Here is a 16,294-nt window from a genome sequence, read left to right on the forward strand (position 1 = left end):
CATTAGTATATTTTAGCAATTAAATGTACTTTTGATACTTAAGTATATGTAAAACCAAATACTTTTACTCAAGTAGTATTTTACTTGAGTAATTTTCTATTAAAAAAGRCATCTTTAATTTTTSTGAAGTATGACAACTGGGTATTTTTTTCCACCACTGAACAGCCCAAATGAATGTTGAGCCCCCAAAAATGTATAATACGTAACAGAAAAATCCCCAGTAAGCAATGTATGTAAAGACTGGAAAAATATTTATTTCAATTTACTTACAGAATGAGTGACAATGCTTTCCCTCTTTTTGTTTGATTCGCTCATTCCCCCTCTCCAGAAATAGAAAATAAATATTACCCTGCCATTGTGTGTTCTCCCTGATAGATTGTCTTAGTAACAGCAAAGTCCGCCTTACACAATGTTATCTTATCTAATACCCCTTACATCCCTCTTGACAAGGATAAGGAATGGTACTTGTAACATTTCCTCATGGGGGAAAGAATGGGGGTGGTGGTGGAAATAGCTGGTTCACATAAAAAAATACATGAAATCACGTCATAGAAGTCATCATACAATCAATACAGCCGCAAATTGATAGATGTTAAAAACAGCAAATTGAACCTACTGCTACACAAGGAAAATAAGGAGTTGATTCTGGAAAAGGGGGACACAATTGGAAATTGAATGTCAATGATAAAGCTCACAATTCACGCCTCCCGTGTGCTTACAAAATATACACAAATTTAAGCGTTAGTAATCCATTCGTTAGCTCAATAAAAAGACAATGAAAAACAGTCAACCTCTCACACCCTTTCATTGTCTTCTAAAAATGGGACAGTTCCCATGGCCACCACTCATGACATGTTAAAACAAGAGTATAAAACACAAACTGAGGAGGAGGAGGATTTCAGGTTTGAAATGAAATGTGTTCCCGGTTAACCCCGCGTTGTTCATGTGGCAGAGCTGAGCCGCTCACTGCCGTTAAATGTCCTGTTCGCTGGCTGGCTTCTCTTCCTCCTGGTTATCCTGTTTTGACACAGTACAGGTCCTTTAACGTCTTGAGTTCCTCAATGAGAGTCTTGTTCTGGTTCTCCAGCACCGCCACACGATTCTCCAGACATTTGACGTATTGCTTCTTTTTCCTGCGACACTCACGGGCAGCTTCCCTGTCAGGGAGAAACACAGAAAACTGCTTTAGAGGATTACATTTAAAGAGCGACTGAACTCATCGATTCTCCATGTGTTTTTCTGTTGCTCATTAAAGGAAAACAAGATTTCAATCTTAGTGGTGTGGTTCGATGTGGGTGTCTTATGTTGACTATATCATATCCTTGCARTAATGTTGATTGGGATGGTGACCGACTAGGAACAAAACAGGCCACCACACCACATGGCTTAGCAACCACGTGACGCAGCAGCATGGCAACATGTACGTGATTGGTCAGGGAATTCCATGCTTCGAGCATCCTGCTTTCTAGATGTTGCCATTTTTTATAAAAGTTGAATTTCTGAGGCTAACGTTAGCTCACAAATGTGATTTWAAAAWATATATTTTTAAACTAGGTCAGTTAAGAACAAATTCTTATTTACAAATGACGGCCTAACCCGGTCGACGCTGGGCCAATTTTGCACCGCCCTATGGGACTCCGAATCCACGGCCGGATGTGATGCAGCCTGGATTCGAACCAGGTACTACAGTGACACCTCTTGCACTGAGATGTAGTGTTTCAGACCACCGCACCACTCAGTAGTTTTAGTTGGGTAAAAAAAGCCTTTTATAAAAGAACTCATTCTTTCAACATAGCAATATAAGACATTGTCGCAAATGCTATCTAATGAAGTCTGAGGCACTGTGCGCTAATGGTTACTTTGGCTGTCTGTAAATAAGTGGCAGGGTAGTAGATTGAGTCTGGTGAGCGATTGGATAGTGTGCACTACAGCACAACAGGCAGCTGTGATCCAGATGATTTGATTACTGCCAGCCGTGATTACGGTGCCAGGCAGCGGTCCTGTGTGGGAAGGTTTGAAATCAAAACCCAACCCTCATGTAAGTTGAGAGATCTTCAGTTACACAAATCACTTTTGGAATATACTGACTTTATGACCAAAATTATTCTACTTACACTTTAGTACATTTTGGTTCTGGAATAAATGTTTGACTAATATCGATGCCACATAGGCCTTTTTCAACCAGAGAAGTTGGTTCACACACAAACAGACAAAGGGACCAACTGTGCACTGCCACAACACATCTTTATATACACACACACACCTGTTCTTGGCGAGGCGGATCTCTCTCTTCATGGTGGGGTCGCCACTCTTTTGTTCAGATATTCCTACAGGGGAAGTCATGACTACGGTCTGTTGCGCTGTGGGTGCCGTGCGGATCTGGTACGTCTGCATCTCTCCTCCTGCATCTGAGGGGGATGAGGCCAATTAAAACAGTAGATGAGAGCATCTCCTCTTCAAAATCTTAACAAATTACAATGTGGACCACAAGCTGGGTTCAGTGGATATTTACACACCTTCAGAGAAGCTTTAGTGACAACACAAGACAATTATGGGGGGGGGGGTTTAGCAGGCACTACTGGGTACTTCTCCTTGTGGTATCGTCTCAACGCTTACCGTGAGTCATGAAGCCATACTCACTCTGTACGACCACCTGGTTGCTGGGCACAAGTATCTGCTGTCCATCGGGTGTCTGAGCGTACTGTAGGATGGTGGTGCCCTGTTGTTGGCCTGAGTTGGTCATGGTGAGAGTCTGTAACCCCTGGAGACCCTCTGACCCTGGGCTGGCCAGCTGGATGGCGCCATTAGAGGCAATGGTAACTACAGACAATAAACACACAGGAAGTTAGGGACAATGGTAACTACTAGGTATGACGGGCACCGATATGAGAGAGAAAAAAAAATCTGTTGCATTTTTTCCGATATATACATTTTTATAAAAGAAACTGCAACTGTGTGAAGGTTCACTTTTCTGGTCTTGCCCATGGCTGCCTGAGTTGAAAGCCTGTGAAAAGTTGAGGGATTTGTGCATGCTTACAGTACCACACCTCGGGAGCCAGTTTGCACTCCCTGTCCCCGGCGGTGCGATATATTTTCACAAAACTGTAGAAGCCCATTATTGATGATCCATTACTCAACAAGTGCCTCCAATTCTAACAATATCCAACTGTATAATCTATTTATGGTGTCATAATTATGCACTGGTAGGATGGTGTGTGGTTGTTGTAGTGCTATGTAGTAGGGCAACCCTTACTGTATTGGCCACTACTAGTCTGGTAGATTGTCTGGGTGTTGGGCATTGTCACTGTGGTCATGCCAGAGGAAGCAGGGTTTTCATCCTCTCCTTCATTCCGTGACGCCACCTCCTCAGCAGACAGCTCATTGAGGATCTTCCTACAGACCACCGTGAAGAAGCGGGAGATTACTCATACAATAATCCATTACCGAAATCCTTACACTAAAACACACAATGCTACAGAACCAAAGTAATGAGATTGGAAAATGAATGGAGAAGAAGTGGCTCACTAGTGTTGGAATCGGCTAAACTTTGATCATTGAGATAGGAAATGAAAGAGACTGGGTTACGTCAGAAGTTAATGGTTCTCTGAAGAAAAACAATGAACATCTGTGGATTAGATGAAGGACTGTGTTGAGGTCAGGAGGTGAGGACAGATTCTCTTAAGGCAGTAAAAGGTTTGTCATCCTGTTACCCTCTTTATTAGTTTCCTGTGGAGCCATAAACTGTAAGGAGGAGGAGTGTCTTAAGTAGGATGTATATAACTGAATAAATAAATGTTTTGCTGTCTGATTACAGCTGTACAGAACCTTTGGGAATGATTAAAATGATGCAGAAAAATTAATCCATACTTTTGTTACTTCTAGGTTAGACTACTGCAATTCTCTACTTTCCGGCTACCCGGATAAAGCACTAAATAAACTTCAGTTCGTGCTACATACGACTGCTAAAATCCTGACTAGAACCGCAAAMTTTGATCATATTACTCCAGTGCTAGCCTCCCTACACTGGCTTCCTGTTAAGGCAAGGGCTGATTTCAAGGTTTTACTGCTAACCTACAAAGCATTACATGGGCTTGCTCCTATCTATCTTTACGATTTTGTCCTGCCGTACATACCTACACGTACGCTACGGTCATAAGCCTCATAATTGTCCCTAGAATTTCTAAGCAAACAGCTGGAGATAGGGCTTTCTCCTATAAAGCTCAATTTTTATGGAATGGTCTGCCTACCCATGTGAGAGACGCAGACTCGGTCTCAACCTTTAAGTCTTTATTGAAGACTCATCTCTTCAGTAGGTCCTATGATTGAGTGTAGTCTGGCCCAGGAGTGTGAAGGTGAACGGAAAGGCACTGGAGCAACGAACCGCCCTTGCTGTCTCTGCCTGGCCAGTTCCCCTCTCTCCACTGGGATTCTCTGGCTCTAACCCTATTACAGAGGCTGAGTCACTGGCTTACTGGTGCTCTTCCATGATGTCCCTATAAGGGGTGCGTCACTTGAGTGGGTTGAGTCACTTACGCGGTCTTCCTGTCTGGATTGGCGTTCCCCCTTGGGTTGTGCCGTGGCGGAGATCTTTGTGGGCTATACTCGACCTTGTCTCAGGATGGTAAGTTGGTGGTTGAAGATATCCCTCTAGTGGTGTGGGGGCTGTGCTTTGGCAAAGTGGGTGGGGTTATATCCTGCCTGTTTGGCCCTGTAACTGGGAGTATCATCGGATGGGGCCACAGTGTCTCCTGACCCCTCCTGTCTCAGCCTCCAGTATTTATGCTGCAGTAGTTTGTGTCGGGGGGCTAGGGTCAGTCTGTTATATCTGGAGTATTTTCCTGTCTTATCCGGTGTCCTGTGTGAATTTAAGTATGCCCCCTCTCTAAATTCTCTCTCTGAGGACCTGAGCCCTAGGACCATGCCTCAGGACTACCTGGCATGATGACTCCTTGTTGTTCCCAGTCCACCTGGCCGTGCTGCTGCTCCAGTTTCAACTGTTCTGCCTGCGGCTATGGAACCCTGACCTGTTCACTGTGATTACTATTATTTGACCATGCTGGTCATTTATGAACATCTTGGCCATGTTCTGTTATAATCTCCACCCGGCACAGCCAGAAGAGGACTGGCCACCCCTCAGCCTGGTTCCTCTCTAGGTTTCTTCCTAGGTTTTGTCCTTTCTAGGGAGTTTTTCCTAGCCACCGTGCTTCTACACCCTGCATTGCTTGCTGTTTGGGGTTTTAGGCTGGATTTCTGTACAGCACTTTGAGATATCAGCTGATGTAAGAAGGGCTATATAAATACATTTGATTAGATTAAACTTGGTTAAAGCTTCTCTAGTGTTCGTGAGTTATTTACTCTGAAAAATAAGAACCTAACACTAGTAAACATCTAAAAGATATCATTCTAGCATCATTGTAGGAGTACAGCAGTAGCTCATCCTAGAAACATTTTTAAAATTGGTCCTGATGGTGGCAAAGTGGGCCAACAGCTTTAACCCCGGCATTGCTGCTAGCAGCTTTAAATTTGGAAGGACTGCCATCATAGTCCATACACAGTTAAGTCTACAGTTAAAAAGCCAAGATAGCTACAGTATTCAGACCCCTTGACCTCTTCCACATTTTGTTACATTACAACTTTATTCTAAAATTKATTTGTCCCCCCTCCATCTACACACAACACCCCATAATGACAAAGCTGAAAACAGGTTTAGAAAAAAAGTTTCCCAGTCCCTGCCTCTGACAAATATCCCTAAAGTATGATGCTGCCACCACAGGGGATGGTGCCAGGTTTCCTCCAGACACAACGCTCGGGATTCAGGCCAAAGACTTCAATCAGACCAGAGAATCTTGTTTCTCATGGTCTGAGAGTCCTCCAAGCGGGCTGTCATGAGCATTTTACTGAGGAGTGGCTTCCGCCTGGCCACGCTACCATAAAGGGCTGATTGGTTGAGTGCTGCAGAGATGGTTGTCCTTCTGGAAGGTTCTCCCATCTCCAAAGAGGAACTCTGGAGCTCTGACAAGGTGAACATTGGGTTCTCAGTCAACTCCCTGAACAATGCCCTTCTCCCCCGATTGCTCAGTTTGGCCGGGCGGCCAGCTCTAGGAAGAGTCCCTTCCCCAGATCTGTGCCTCGACAAAATCCTGTCTTGGGGGGCTACAGACAATTCCTTCGACCTCATGGCTTGGTTTTTGCTCTGACATGCACTGTCAACTCTGGGACCTTGTATAGACAGGTGTGYGCCTTTCCAAATCATGTCCAATCAATTGAATTTACCACAGGTGGACTCCAATCAAGTTGTAGAAACATCTCAAGGATGATCAATGGAAACAGGACGCACCGGAGTTCCATTTCAAGTCTCATAACAAAGGGTCTGAATACTTATGTAATTAAAGTTTTGGGGGGAATAAATTTACAAAAATGACTAAAATCTGTTTTTCGCTTTGTCATTATGGGGTATTGTGTGTAGATTGATTATAAAAAAAATCCTCAGCAATTTCAGAATAAGGCTGTAGCGTAAAAAAATATGGTAAAGGTCAAGGGGTCTGAATACTTTTCCAATGCACTGTCTCAACTGTATCAAAAAAGTTGTTTGTTGTTAGCTACCTAGCTATCCAATTGCATACAGGTAAAGTTACAGCCAGCTAGCTAGCTGAGCTGGCCAGTTGCATTCTGCTCTTAATGTTGATTGCTGATGTGCTAAGCCATGCATGACATAATTATAATCTTTGTCATGTTGGTCAGTTTGTCATGTTTACCTAGCTAGCTACTGAAATTAGCCACTGTGGTGCGAATGCTAATCAAACGCCATGTTAAGTGATAGGGACATGCTAAGTTGGCTAGCTAGTCACAATGAAATGATGGCTAAATAGTTAGCCATCTGCATTGGATTATAGACCTCGGTTGTTTTTTTGCATGTTCAACTAGCTGGTAATTATCTAGTTAAACGTTTCCTAAATCCCTTTAGTTATCGTGTAGTGTCTGCATTGCAATTGTTCGGCTGGAAGCAGGTTGAGTGTACAGGGCATTTTAGTACAGCTGTAGCATTCAACAGGTAAAGATATAGGAGATGAATGAATTTGTGTATTAACCTGTTTTTCTGGAATTTGTCTTTCAGCATAAACCTGTTCTCGGCCCCAGTACAAGGAGATGAACGAGGGTGAACAACCAACATTTCAGGTATTTTGTCTTTGTACTTTGAGCTTATTGCTTGAACTTCGGGTCAAGGAATGTTATTGCTGGCGTGTGATGTCTATTTTTGTCTGCTTTCTTCCATTACAGCTTCAATTGTCTGGAGCCTGGTGTTGTTGCAGCCAAGGAGCTTTCACTCAACTGGGACCAGGTTTCAGCTGCTGTGCAACGTTGATGTCCTTCCTCCCAGAGATGTGCAACCATCCCCCATGCATGCATCTGAAAAGGCTATGGGCATTACATGTCCTGCTCCAAAGCACAGGACAGAAATATGCTATTTTCAGGTCTCTCAAAAGATGTTAGACCGTTCAAGTCCGGGCTCTGGCTCTGGCTGGGCCACTCAAGGACATTCAGAGACTTGTCCTGAAGCCACTCCTGCGTTGTCTTGGCTGTGTGCTTAGGGTCATTGTCCTGTTGGAAGGTGAAACTTCACCCCAGACTGAGGTCCTGAGCGCTCTGGAGCAGGTTTACATCAAGGATCTCTCTGTACTTTCCTCCGTTCATCTTTGCCATGATCCGGAATAGTCTTCCAGTCCCTGCCCCTGAAAAACATCCCCACAGCATGATGCTGCCACCACCATTCTCCCATCGCCACATAGGAACTCTAGAGCTGACCAAGGCTCTTCTCCACCAATTACTGTTTTGATTTTTTTATACATTTGCAAACATTTCCCCCAAAACAGTTTTCGCTTTGTCATTGGGTATTGTGTGTAGATTGAGGATAAATATTTATTAAATTTATTTTAGAAGAAGGCTACAAGGTAACAAAATGTGGAAAATATAAAAGGGTCTGAATTCTTTCTGAATGCACTGTATGATATACCATTTTGAAGCTCTGAGTCTGTACTTTTACCTAATGTAAAAAGTAACATTTAAAATGTTTGAACATAACACCAAAAAGAGAAGGTGGTGGGGTCACAAATCAGGTGTTAAACTAGGTGAAAAGGTGACTTGAGCGCCACCAATATCCCAGTCTATCACCAGCATTGACCTCTGCAGTCTGCACACACTTCTTTCCACCACTACATGGACAGGTTAAGATGGTGTTTGATACAACAGCGCGGTGGCGGCTACCTGTAGGAGGGCCGTCTGGCCAGTATCTCTCTGGTCTTCTGGGCAGAGGCTCCACTGTCTGAGGAGTCCTGGGAATCGTCACTGTCTGAGCCCTGGCCCTGTGGAGGAGAAGAAGAGACGCCGGTACATGATGAGTTACTCATACACCATGTTCACTTAGAAGGTCCTGCACAGTCAAAAATAATTATTTTCGTGATATTTGAATGAAATCAGATCATGAAAAATGAGTGCTGCTGGTACATTGATAAAGTTTGATCATAAAGTTATTGGTCAACTTCTCCATGTCAAACACTTGAATTCAGAAGGCAGGATTATTTAGGGGGATTGTGATTATCAAAATCTAATTTGAATACACCAATGGTAACATCTTATTCTCTTACCCAATATAAATACGTACCGCCTTGTAACCAACATCGCAGAAGGTGTGGTTGCAGAGGGGTGTGGTTTACAAAGCTAATCTACTGGTGCCAAAATTTGACTGCAACTTGTCAGCAAATATAATTAAAAGGTTTCCCATATTAATCCCACAAATGCTGATGCTCCAGATACTCAACTAGTCTAAAGGCGGCCAGTTGTATTGCTTCTTTAAAATCAGCACAACCGTTTTCAGCTGTGCTAACATAATTGCAGAAGGGGTTTTCTAATGATCAATTAGTCTCTTAAAATGATAAACTTGGATTAACTAACAACATGACATTGGAACATAGGAGTGATGGTTGCTGATAATGGGCCTCTGTCGCATATGTAGATATTCCATTACAATTCTGACGTTTCAGGCTACAATAGTCATTTTCAACATTAACAATGTCTACACTGTATTTTTGATCAATTCTATGTTATTTTAAAAATGGCCCAAAAAGAAAATTTGAAATGTCCTTGTTTTTGAAAGAAAAGCTAAGTGACCCCAAACTTTTGAACAGACAGACAGAATGGGATGCAAAAAAATGAACATCCCTTTTTCAGGACCATGTCTTTCAAAGAACCCATCCCCCCCAAAAAAATCAAAATAACTTCACAGATCTTCATTGTAAAGGGATTACACTGTTTCCCATGCTTGGTCAATGAACCATCAACAATTAATGAACATGCACCTGTGGAACGGTCGTTAAGACACTAACAGCTTACAGACGGTAGGCAATTAAGGTCACAATTATGAAAATTAGGACACTAAGAGGGCTTTCTACTKACTCTGAAAAACATCAAAAGAAAGATACCCAGGGTCCCTGCTCATCTGTGTGGATGTGCCTTAGGCATGCTGCAAGGAGGTATGAGGACTGCAGATGTGGCCAGGGCAATAAACACCAATGTCCGTACTGAGAGACGCCTAAGACAGCGCTTACAGGGAGACAGGACAGCTGATTGTCCTCGCAGTGGCAGACCACGTGGAACACCTGCACAGGATCAGTACATCCAAACAAGTTGCCATTCTGTTACACCAGGAACTCGCAATCTCTCCATCAGTGCTCAGACTCTCAGCYTATTGCGAACAGAGGCTGGACTTATTGGCTTGTAGGCCTGTTGTAAGGCAGGTCCTCACCAGATGTCACCGGCAACAACGTCACTTATGGGCACAAACCCACCGTCGCTGGACCAGACAGGACTGGCAAAAAGTGCTCTTCACTGACGAGTCGCGGTTTTGTCTCACCAGGGGTGATGGTCGGATTTGCGTTTATCGTCGAAGGAATGAGCGTTACACGAGGCCTGTACTCTGGAGCGGGATCGATTTGGAGGTGGAGGGTCCATCATGGTCTGGGGCGGTGTGTCACAGCATCATCGGACTGAGCTTGCTGTCATTGCAGGCAAGCTCAACGCTGTGTGTTACAGGGAAGACATCCTCCTCGATGTGTTACCCTTCCTGCAGGCTCATCCTGACATGACCCTCCAGCATGACAATGCCACCAGCCATACTGCTCGTTCTGTGCGTGTTTTCCTGCAATATAGGAATGTTAGTGTTCTGCCATGGCCAGTGAAGAGCCCGGATCTCAATCCAATTGAGCACATCTGGGACCTGTTGGATCAGAGGGTGAGGGCTAGGGCCATTCCCCCCAGAAATATCCGGGAACTTGCAGGTGCCTTGGTGGAAGAGTGGGGTAACATCTCACAGCAAAGCTGGCAAATCTGGTGCAGTCCATAAGGAGGAAATGCACTGCATTACTTAATGCAACTAGTGGCCACACCAGATACTCACTTACTTTTGACCCCCCCTTTGTTCAGGGACACATTATTCAATTTCTGTTAGCCACATGTCTGTGAAACTTGTCTCAGTTGTTGAATCTTATGTTCATACAATATTTACACATGTTAAGTCTGCTGAAAATAAACACAGTTGACAGTGAGAGGATGTTCCTTTTTTGCTGAGTAGAGAGAGAGAGAGAGAGAGAGAGAGAGAGAGTAACTTCCACAAAGCTGTAAACGATCTGAGAGACAAGGCAAGAAGGGCCTTCTATGCCATCAAAAGGAACATAAATTTCAAATACCAATTTAGGATCTGGCTAAAATACTTGAATCAGTCATAGAGCCCATTGCCCTTTATGGTTGTGAGGTCTGGGGTCCGCTCACCAACCAAGATTTCACAAAATGGGACAAACACCAAATTGAGACTCTGCATGCAGAATTCTGCAAAAATATCCTCCGTGTACAACGTAGACACCAAATAATGCATGCAGAGCAGAATTAGGCCGATACCCACTAATTCTCAAAATCCAGAAAAGAGCCGTTAAATTCTCCAACCCACCTAAAAGGAAGCGATTCCCAAACCTTCCATAACAAAGCCATCACCTACAGAGAGATGAACTTGGAGAAGAGTCCCCTACAGCAAGCTGGTCCTAGGGCTCTGTTCACAAACACAAACACACCCCACAGAGCCCCAGGACAACAGCACAATTAGACCCAACCAAATCATGAGAAAACAAAAAGATAATTACTTGACACATTGGAAAGAATTAACAAAAAAACAGAGCAAACTAGAATGCTATTTGGCCCTAAACAGAGAGTACACAGTGGCAGAATACCTGACCACTGTGACTGACCCAAACTTTGACTATGTACAGACTCAGTGAGCATAGCCTTGCTATTGAGAAAGGCCGCCGTAGGCAGACATGGCTCTCAAGAGAAGACAGGCTATGTGCACACTGCCCACAAAATGAGGTGGAAACTGAGCTGCACTTCCTAACCTCCTGCCCAATGTATGACCATATTAGATAGACATATTTCCCTCAGATTACACAGATCCACAAAGAATTTGAAAACACAATCCAATTTTGATAAACTCCCATATCTACTGGGAGAAAATTCCACAGTGTGCCATCACAGCAGCAAGATTTGTGACCTGTTGCCACAAGAAAAGGGCAACCAGTGAAGAACAAACACCATTGTAATACAACCCATATTTGCTTATTTATTTTAACTTGTGTGCTTTATCCATTTGTACATTGTTACAACACTGTATATATATAATATAACATTTGTAATGTCTTTATTGTTTTGAAACTTCTGTATGTGTAATGTTTACTGTTAATTTGTATTGTTTTATTTCACTTTTGTATAATATCTACCTCACTTGCTTTGGCAATGTTAACACATGTTTCCCCATGCCAATAAAGCCCCTTGAATTGAGAGAAGAGAGAGAGAGAGAGAGAGAGAGAGAGAGAGAGAGAGAGAGAAGAGAGAGAGAGAAGAGAGAGAGAGAGAGAGGAGAGAGAGAGAGAGAGAGAGAGAAGGAGAAGAGAGGAGAGAGAGAGGAGAGAGGAGGAGGAGAGAGAGAGAGAGAGAGAGAGAGAGAGAGAGAGAGAGAGAGAGAGAGAGGAGAGAGAGAGAGAGAGAGGAGAGAGAGAGAGAGAGAGAGAGAGAGAGAGAGAGAGAGAGAGAGAGAGAGGAGAGAGAGAGAGAGGAGAGAGAGAGAGAGAGAGAGAGAGAGAGAGAGAAGAGAGAGAGAGAGAGAGAGAGAGAGAGAGAGAGAGAGAGAGAGAGAGAGAGAGAGAGAGAGAGAGAGAGAAGAGAGAGAGAGAAGAGAGAAGAGAGGAGAGAGAGAAGAGAAGAGAGAGAAGAGGGAAGAAGAGAGAGAGGGAAGGAGAGAGAGAGAGAGAGAGAGAGAGAGCAGAGAGAGAGAGAGAGGAGAGAGAGGAGAGAAGAGAGAGAGAAGAGAGAGAGAGAGAGAGAGAGAGAGAGAGAGAGAGAGGAGGATAGATAGATAAACAACATTGCGTGGCAGGAAAAAAACAAATGTGGATAGCCCTTCAATTTGTGGCCTCCTCTATTTAGCCACATTTGTTGCTGACAGGTATATAAAATTGAGCACACAGTAAGGCAATCTCCTTACAAACATTGGCAGTAGAATGGCTTCCTGAAGAGTTCAGTGACTTTCAACGTGGCGCCATCATAGGATGCCACCTTTCCAACGAGTCAATTTGTAACATTTCTCCCCTACTGGACCTGCCCCGGTCAACTGTAAGTGCTTGTATTATTGTGAAGTGCAAATGTCCAGGAGCAACAACGGCTCAGCGTGAAGTAGTAGGACAAAAGCTCACAGAACGGGACTGCCGAGTACTGAGGCGCACAGCGCGTAAAAATGCAACACTCACTACTTGAATTCCAAACTGCCTCCAGAAGAATTGTCGGCACAAGAACTGTTCTTCAGGAGCTAGATGAAATGGGTTTCTGTGGCCGAGCAGCTGCACACAAGCATAAGATCGCTTGCATTGCGCATGGTGGTGTCGACTGGAGTGGTGTAAGGCTGTCCGCCACTGGACTCTGGAACAGTAGAAACGCGTTCTCTGGAGTGATTTTAAACACGCATCACCATCTGGCAGTCCAGTGGAACGAATGTGGGTTTGGCAGAGGCCAGGGAACGCTACCTGCCCGAATGAATAGTGCCAACTGTAAAGTTTGGTGGAGGAATAACCAGGGAAGCAAACTAGTCACCTTTTGGCATATTTGCTGTTTTGAATCCAAATTTGGTGACCTACGTGATTCGTGTAGATCTGACAACGGAGAAGGTGATAAAGCGTACTTCATGAGTAACCGAAAAACTGGTATTTGGAAAGTTTGAGGTGAGGGAGGAAGTGTGGTGGAACCTCCGTACCTTCAGGCTTGATCAGGCCCTACACCCAAACAAGGGCACTGCGTTCTCCACCTCTGGCCTGCCTCGCCTCCCTACCTCTGAGGAAGTACAGTTCCCGCTCAGCCCAGTCAAAACTGTTAGCTGCTCTGGCACCCAATGGTGGAACAAACTCCCTCACGACGCCAGGTCAGCGGAGTCAATCACCACCTTCCGGAGACACCTGAACCCCACTCCTTTAAGGATACCTAGGATAGGATAAAGTAATCCTTCTTCTCCCCCCAATACCACCCCCCCACCTTAAAAGAGTTAGATGCACTATTGTAAAGTGGTTTGTTCCATGGATTATATCCAGGTGAATGCACCAATTTGTAAGTCGCTCTGGATAAGAGCGTCTGCTAAATGACTTAAATGTAAATGTATTGTTAAGCATCTTGCTACAGTAGCTGGATCAAATTCTCCATTAGCTAGCCAGAGAAATGTTGAGCAACATTAGCCAACTGAACTGATCAAATAATTGAGTTTATGCGGTGAAAATTAGCTAGCTAATAACGTTACAACATCAGATGAGCTAACGTTAGTAACCAGACCATAACTAACCATTTGCATTAGTATTAACTGGTATACGACTCCCTGCCGTTCCTCAAGTTACAGCGCGTTAGTTGCTTACTGGACCATGGCAATCTGTGTAAAATGTTCAAACTAACTAGAGTACTCTGAACTAATGTTTCCCCCCTTTCCTTAAGAAAAGGGGTATGGCAGGTCTACTCTCTGCCTGAAAGAGATCAATTATGCCAACAAAGGGTATCATGCACTGGTGTCACATTGTAGAATCGATGTCCACAGGCAGAAAGTGCACAACGTAATAATGTTCAGTGTAGCTCAAATACGTTGTTTTTGTTGTGTTGAATTTGACTAACACGTAAGGGGGATTATACATTTTTTTAACGCCGTGAACATTATTTTTGCGCAAGGCTACATGTGTGCACTTGATTGACGTTTATTTTTTTCACCTTTATTTAACCATGTAGGCCAGTTGAGAACAAGTTGTCATTTACAACTGCGAACTGGCCAAGATAAAGCAAAGCKGCAAATCAACGACAGCGTTACACATGGGATAAAGATAAAGCAAAGCGGSAAATCAATGACAGCGTTACACATGGGATAAACAAACGTACAGTCAATAACACAATAAAAGAAATCTGTATACACAGTGTGTGCAAATGAAGGGGGTAAGGCAATAAATAAGCCAATAGTGGTGAAGTAATTACAATTTACACTGGAGTGATATGTGCAGATGAGGATGTGCAAGTAGAAATACTTGTGTGCAAAAGAGCAGAAAAACAAAAACGAGGATGAGATAAGTAGTTGGTTGGATGGGCTATTTATAGATGGGCTGTGTACAGCTGCAGCGATTGGTATGCTGCTCTAACAGCTGACGCTTAAAGTTAGTGAGGGAGATAAAAGTCTCCAACTTCAGTGATTTTTGCAATTCGTTCCAGTCATTGGCTGCAGAAAACTGGAAGGAAAGGCGGCCAAAAGGTGTTGGCTTTGGGGATGACCAGTGAAATATACCTGCTGGAACGTGTGCTACGGGTGGGTATTGCTATGGTGACCAGTGAGCTGAGAAGGCAGAGCTATACCTAGCAAAGACTTATAGATGACCTAGAGCCAGTGGGTATGGCCAGCCAACGAGAGCATACAGGTCCCAGTGGTGGGTAGTATATGGGGCTTTGGTGACAAAACGGATGGCACTGTGATAGCAAATTGGATGCAGTCTGAGTAGAGTGTTGGAGGCTAATTTGTAAATTACATCACCGACGTCAAGGATCGGTAGGATAGTCAGTTTTACGAGGGTAAGTTTGGCAGCATGAGTGAAGGCGGCTTTGTTGCGAAATAGGAAGCCGATTCTAGATATAACTTTGGATTGGAGATGCTTAATGTGAGTCTGGAAGGAGAGTTTATAGTCTAGACATACACCTAGGTATTTATAGTTGTCCACATATTCTAAGTCGGAACCGTCCAGAATAGTGATGCTAGTCGGGCGGGCAGGTTCGGGCAGCGATCGGTTGAAGAGCATTCATTTCGTTTTACTAGCATTTAAGAGCAGTTGGAAGCCACGGAATGAGTGTTGTATGGCATTAAAGCACGTTTGGAGATTTGTTAACACAGTGTCCAAAGAAGGGCCAGATGTATACAGAATGGTGTCGTCTGCGTAGAGGTGGAGCAAAGAATCACCCGCAGCAAGAGCGACATCATTAATATATACAGAGAAAAGAGTCGGTCCAAGAATTGAACCCTGTGGCACCCCCATAGAGACTGCCAGAGGTCCGGACAACAGGCCCTCCGATTTGACACACTGAGCTCTATCTGAGAAGTAGTTAGTGAACCAGGCGAGGAAGTCAGAGAAACCAAGGCTGTTGAGTCTGCTGATAAGAATACGGTGAGTCGAAAGCCTTGGACAGGTTGATGAAGACAGCTGCACAGTACTGTCTTTTATCGTCTCCTATAGTGACCACTAAAATAGAGTAAAAATATAATGGTCGTTTCATTCTATTTCTACTTTAAGATGTTTGTTTTTTCACAAGTGCAATATTTAGATATAGGCAGTGTGTGTGTGGTCACAAGCGTTCTATTATAAATGCTGTCATGGCAAACTGCAATATTAGTGTATTGTTTTTTCTCAAGACTTGAGTGTCATTTGCAGTGAAGTTTAGGCAACAAATAACATTGGATTGCTTAATAAAAAAATTTTTTTGTTGCTGCGAGTTAGGTTCACATTAACCACTTTATTTTACACAGAGACTGATCATGTAGATTATAATCTTTGTTTAATTAGTTAAAACTGGCATTTCCCCAAAGCAGGGATTCTTTCATGTGTCCSTTCCCCCCCCCCCCCCCAAAAAAAATGGTCTGGGGCTCTTTTTCATGGTTTGGTCTAGGCCCCTTAGTTCCAGTGAAGGGAAATATTAACGC

The 16,294-nt window shown here is 43.8% G+C and overlaps 1 protein-coding gene across 4 annotated transcripts in view; it reads right to left on the reverse strand.

The window, feature by feature from the left end:
* Nucleotides 1-230: 230 nt before the first annotated feature.
* Nucleotides 231-16,294, reverse strand: part of atf1 (activating transcription factor 1) — a 30,419-nt gene continuing 14,355 nt past the window's right edge. For 3 of the 4 annotated variants that reach the window (XM_023990772.2, XM_023990781.1, XM_023990760.2), the window contains 5 exons: nt 8,263-8,360; nt 3,254-3,393; nt 2,617-2,820; nt 2,264-2,408; nt 231-1,157 (listed from right to left, as the gene is read on the reverse strand). In XM_023990772.2, coding sequence (XP_023846540.1) covers nt 1,013-1,157; nt 2,264-2,408; nt 2,617-2,820; nt 3,254-3,393; nt 8,263-8,360 — 732 coding nt within the window. In that variant the 3' untranslated portion in view covers nt 231-1,012. The remainder of the gene's footprint in view (nt 1,158-2,263; nt 2,409-2,616; nt 2,821-3,253; nt 3,394-8,262; nt 8,361-16,294) is intronic. The other variant, XM_023990765.2, reaches the window with a different exon arrangement.

This window comes from Salvelinus sp. IW2-2015, linkage group LG1 (genome assembly GCF_002910315.2).
Source record: "Salvelinus sp. IW2-2015 linkage group LG1, ASM291031v2, whole genome shotgun sequence".
Lineage (NCBI taxonomy): Eukaryota > Metazoa > Chordata > Actinopteri > Salmoniformes > Salmonidae > Salvelinus > Salvelinus sp. IW2-2015.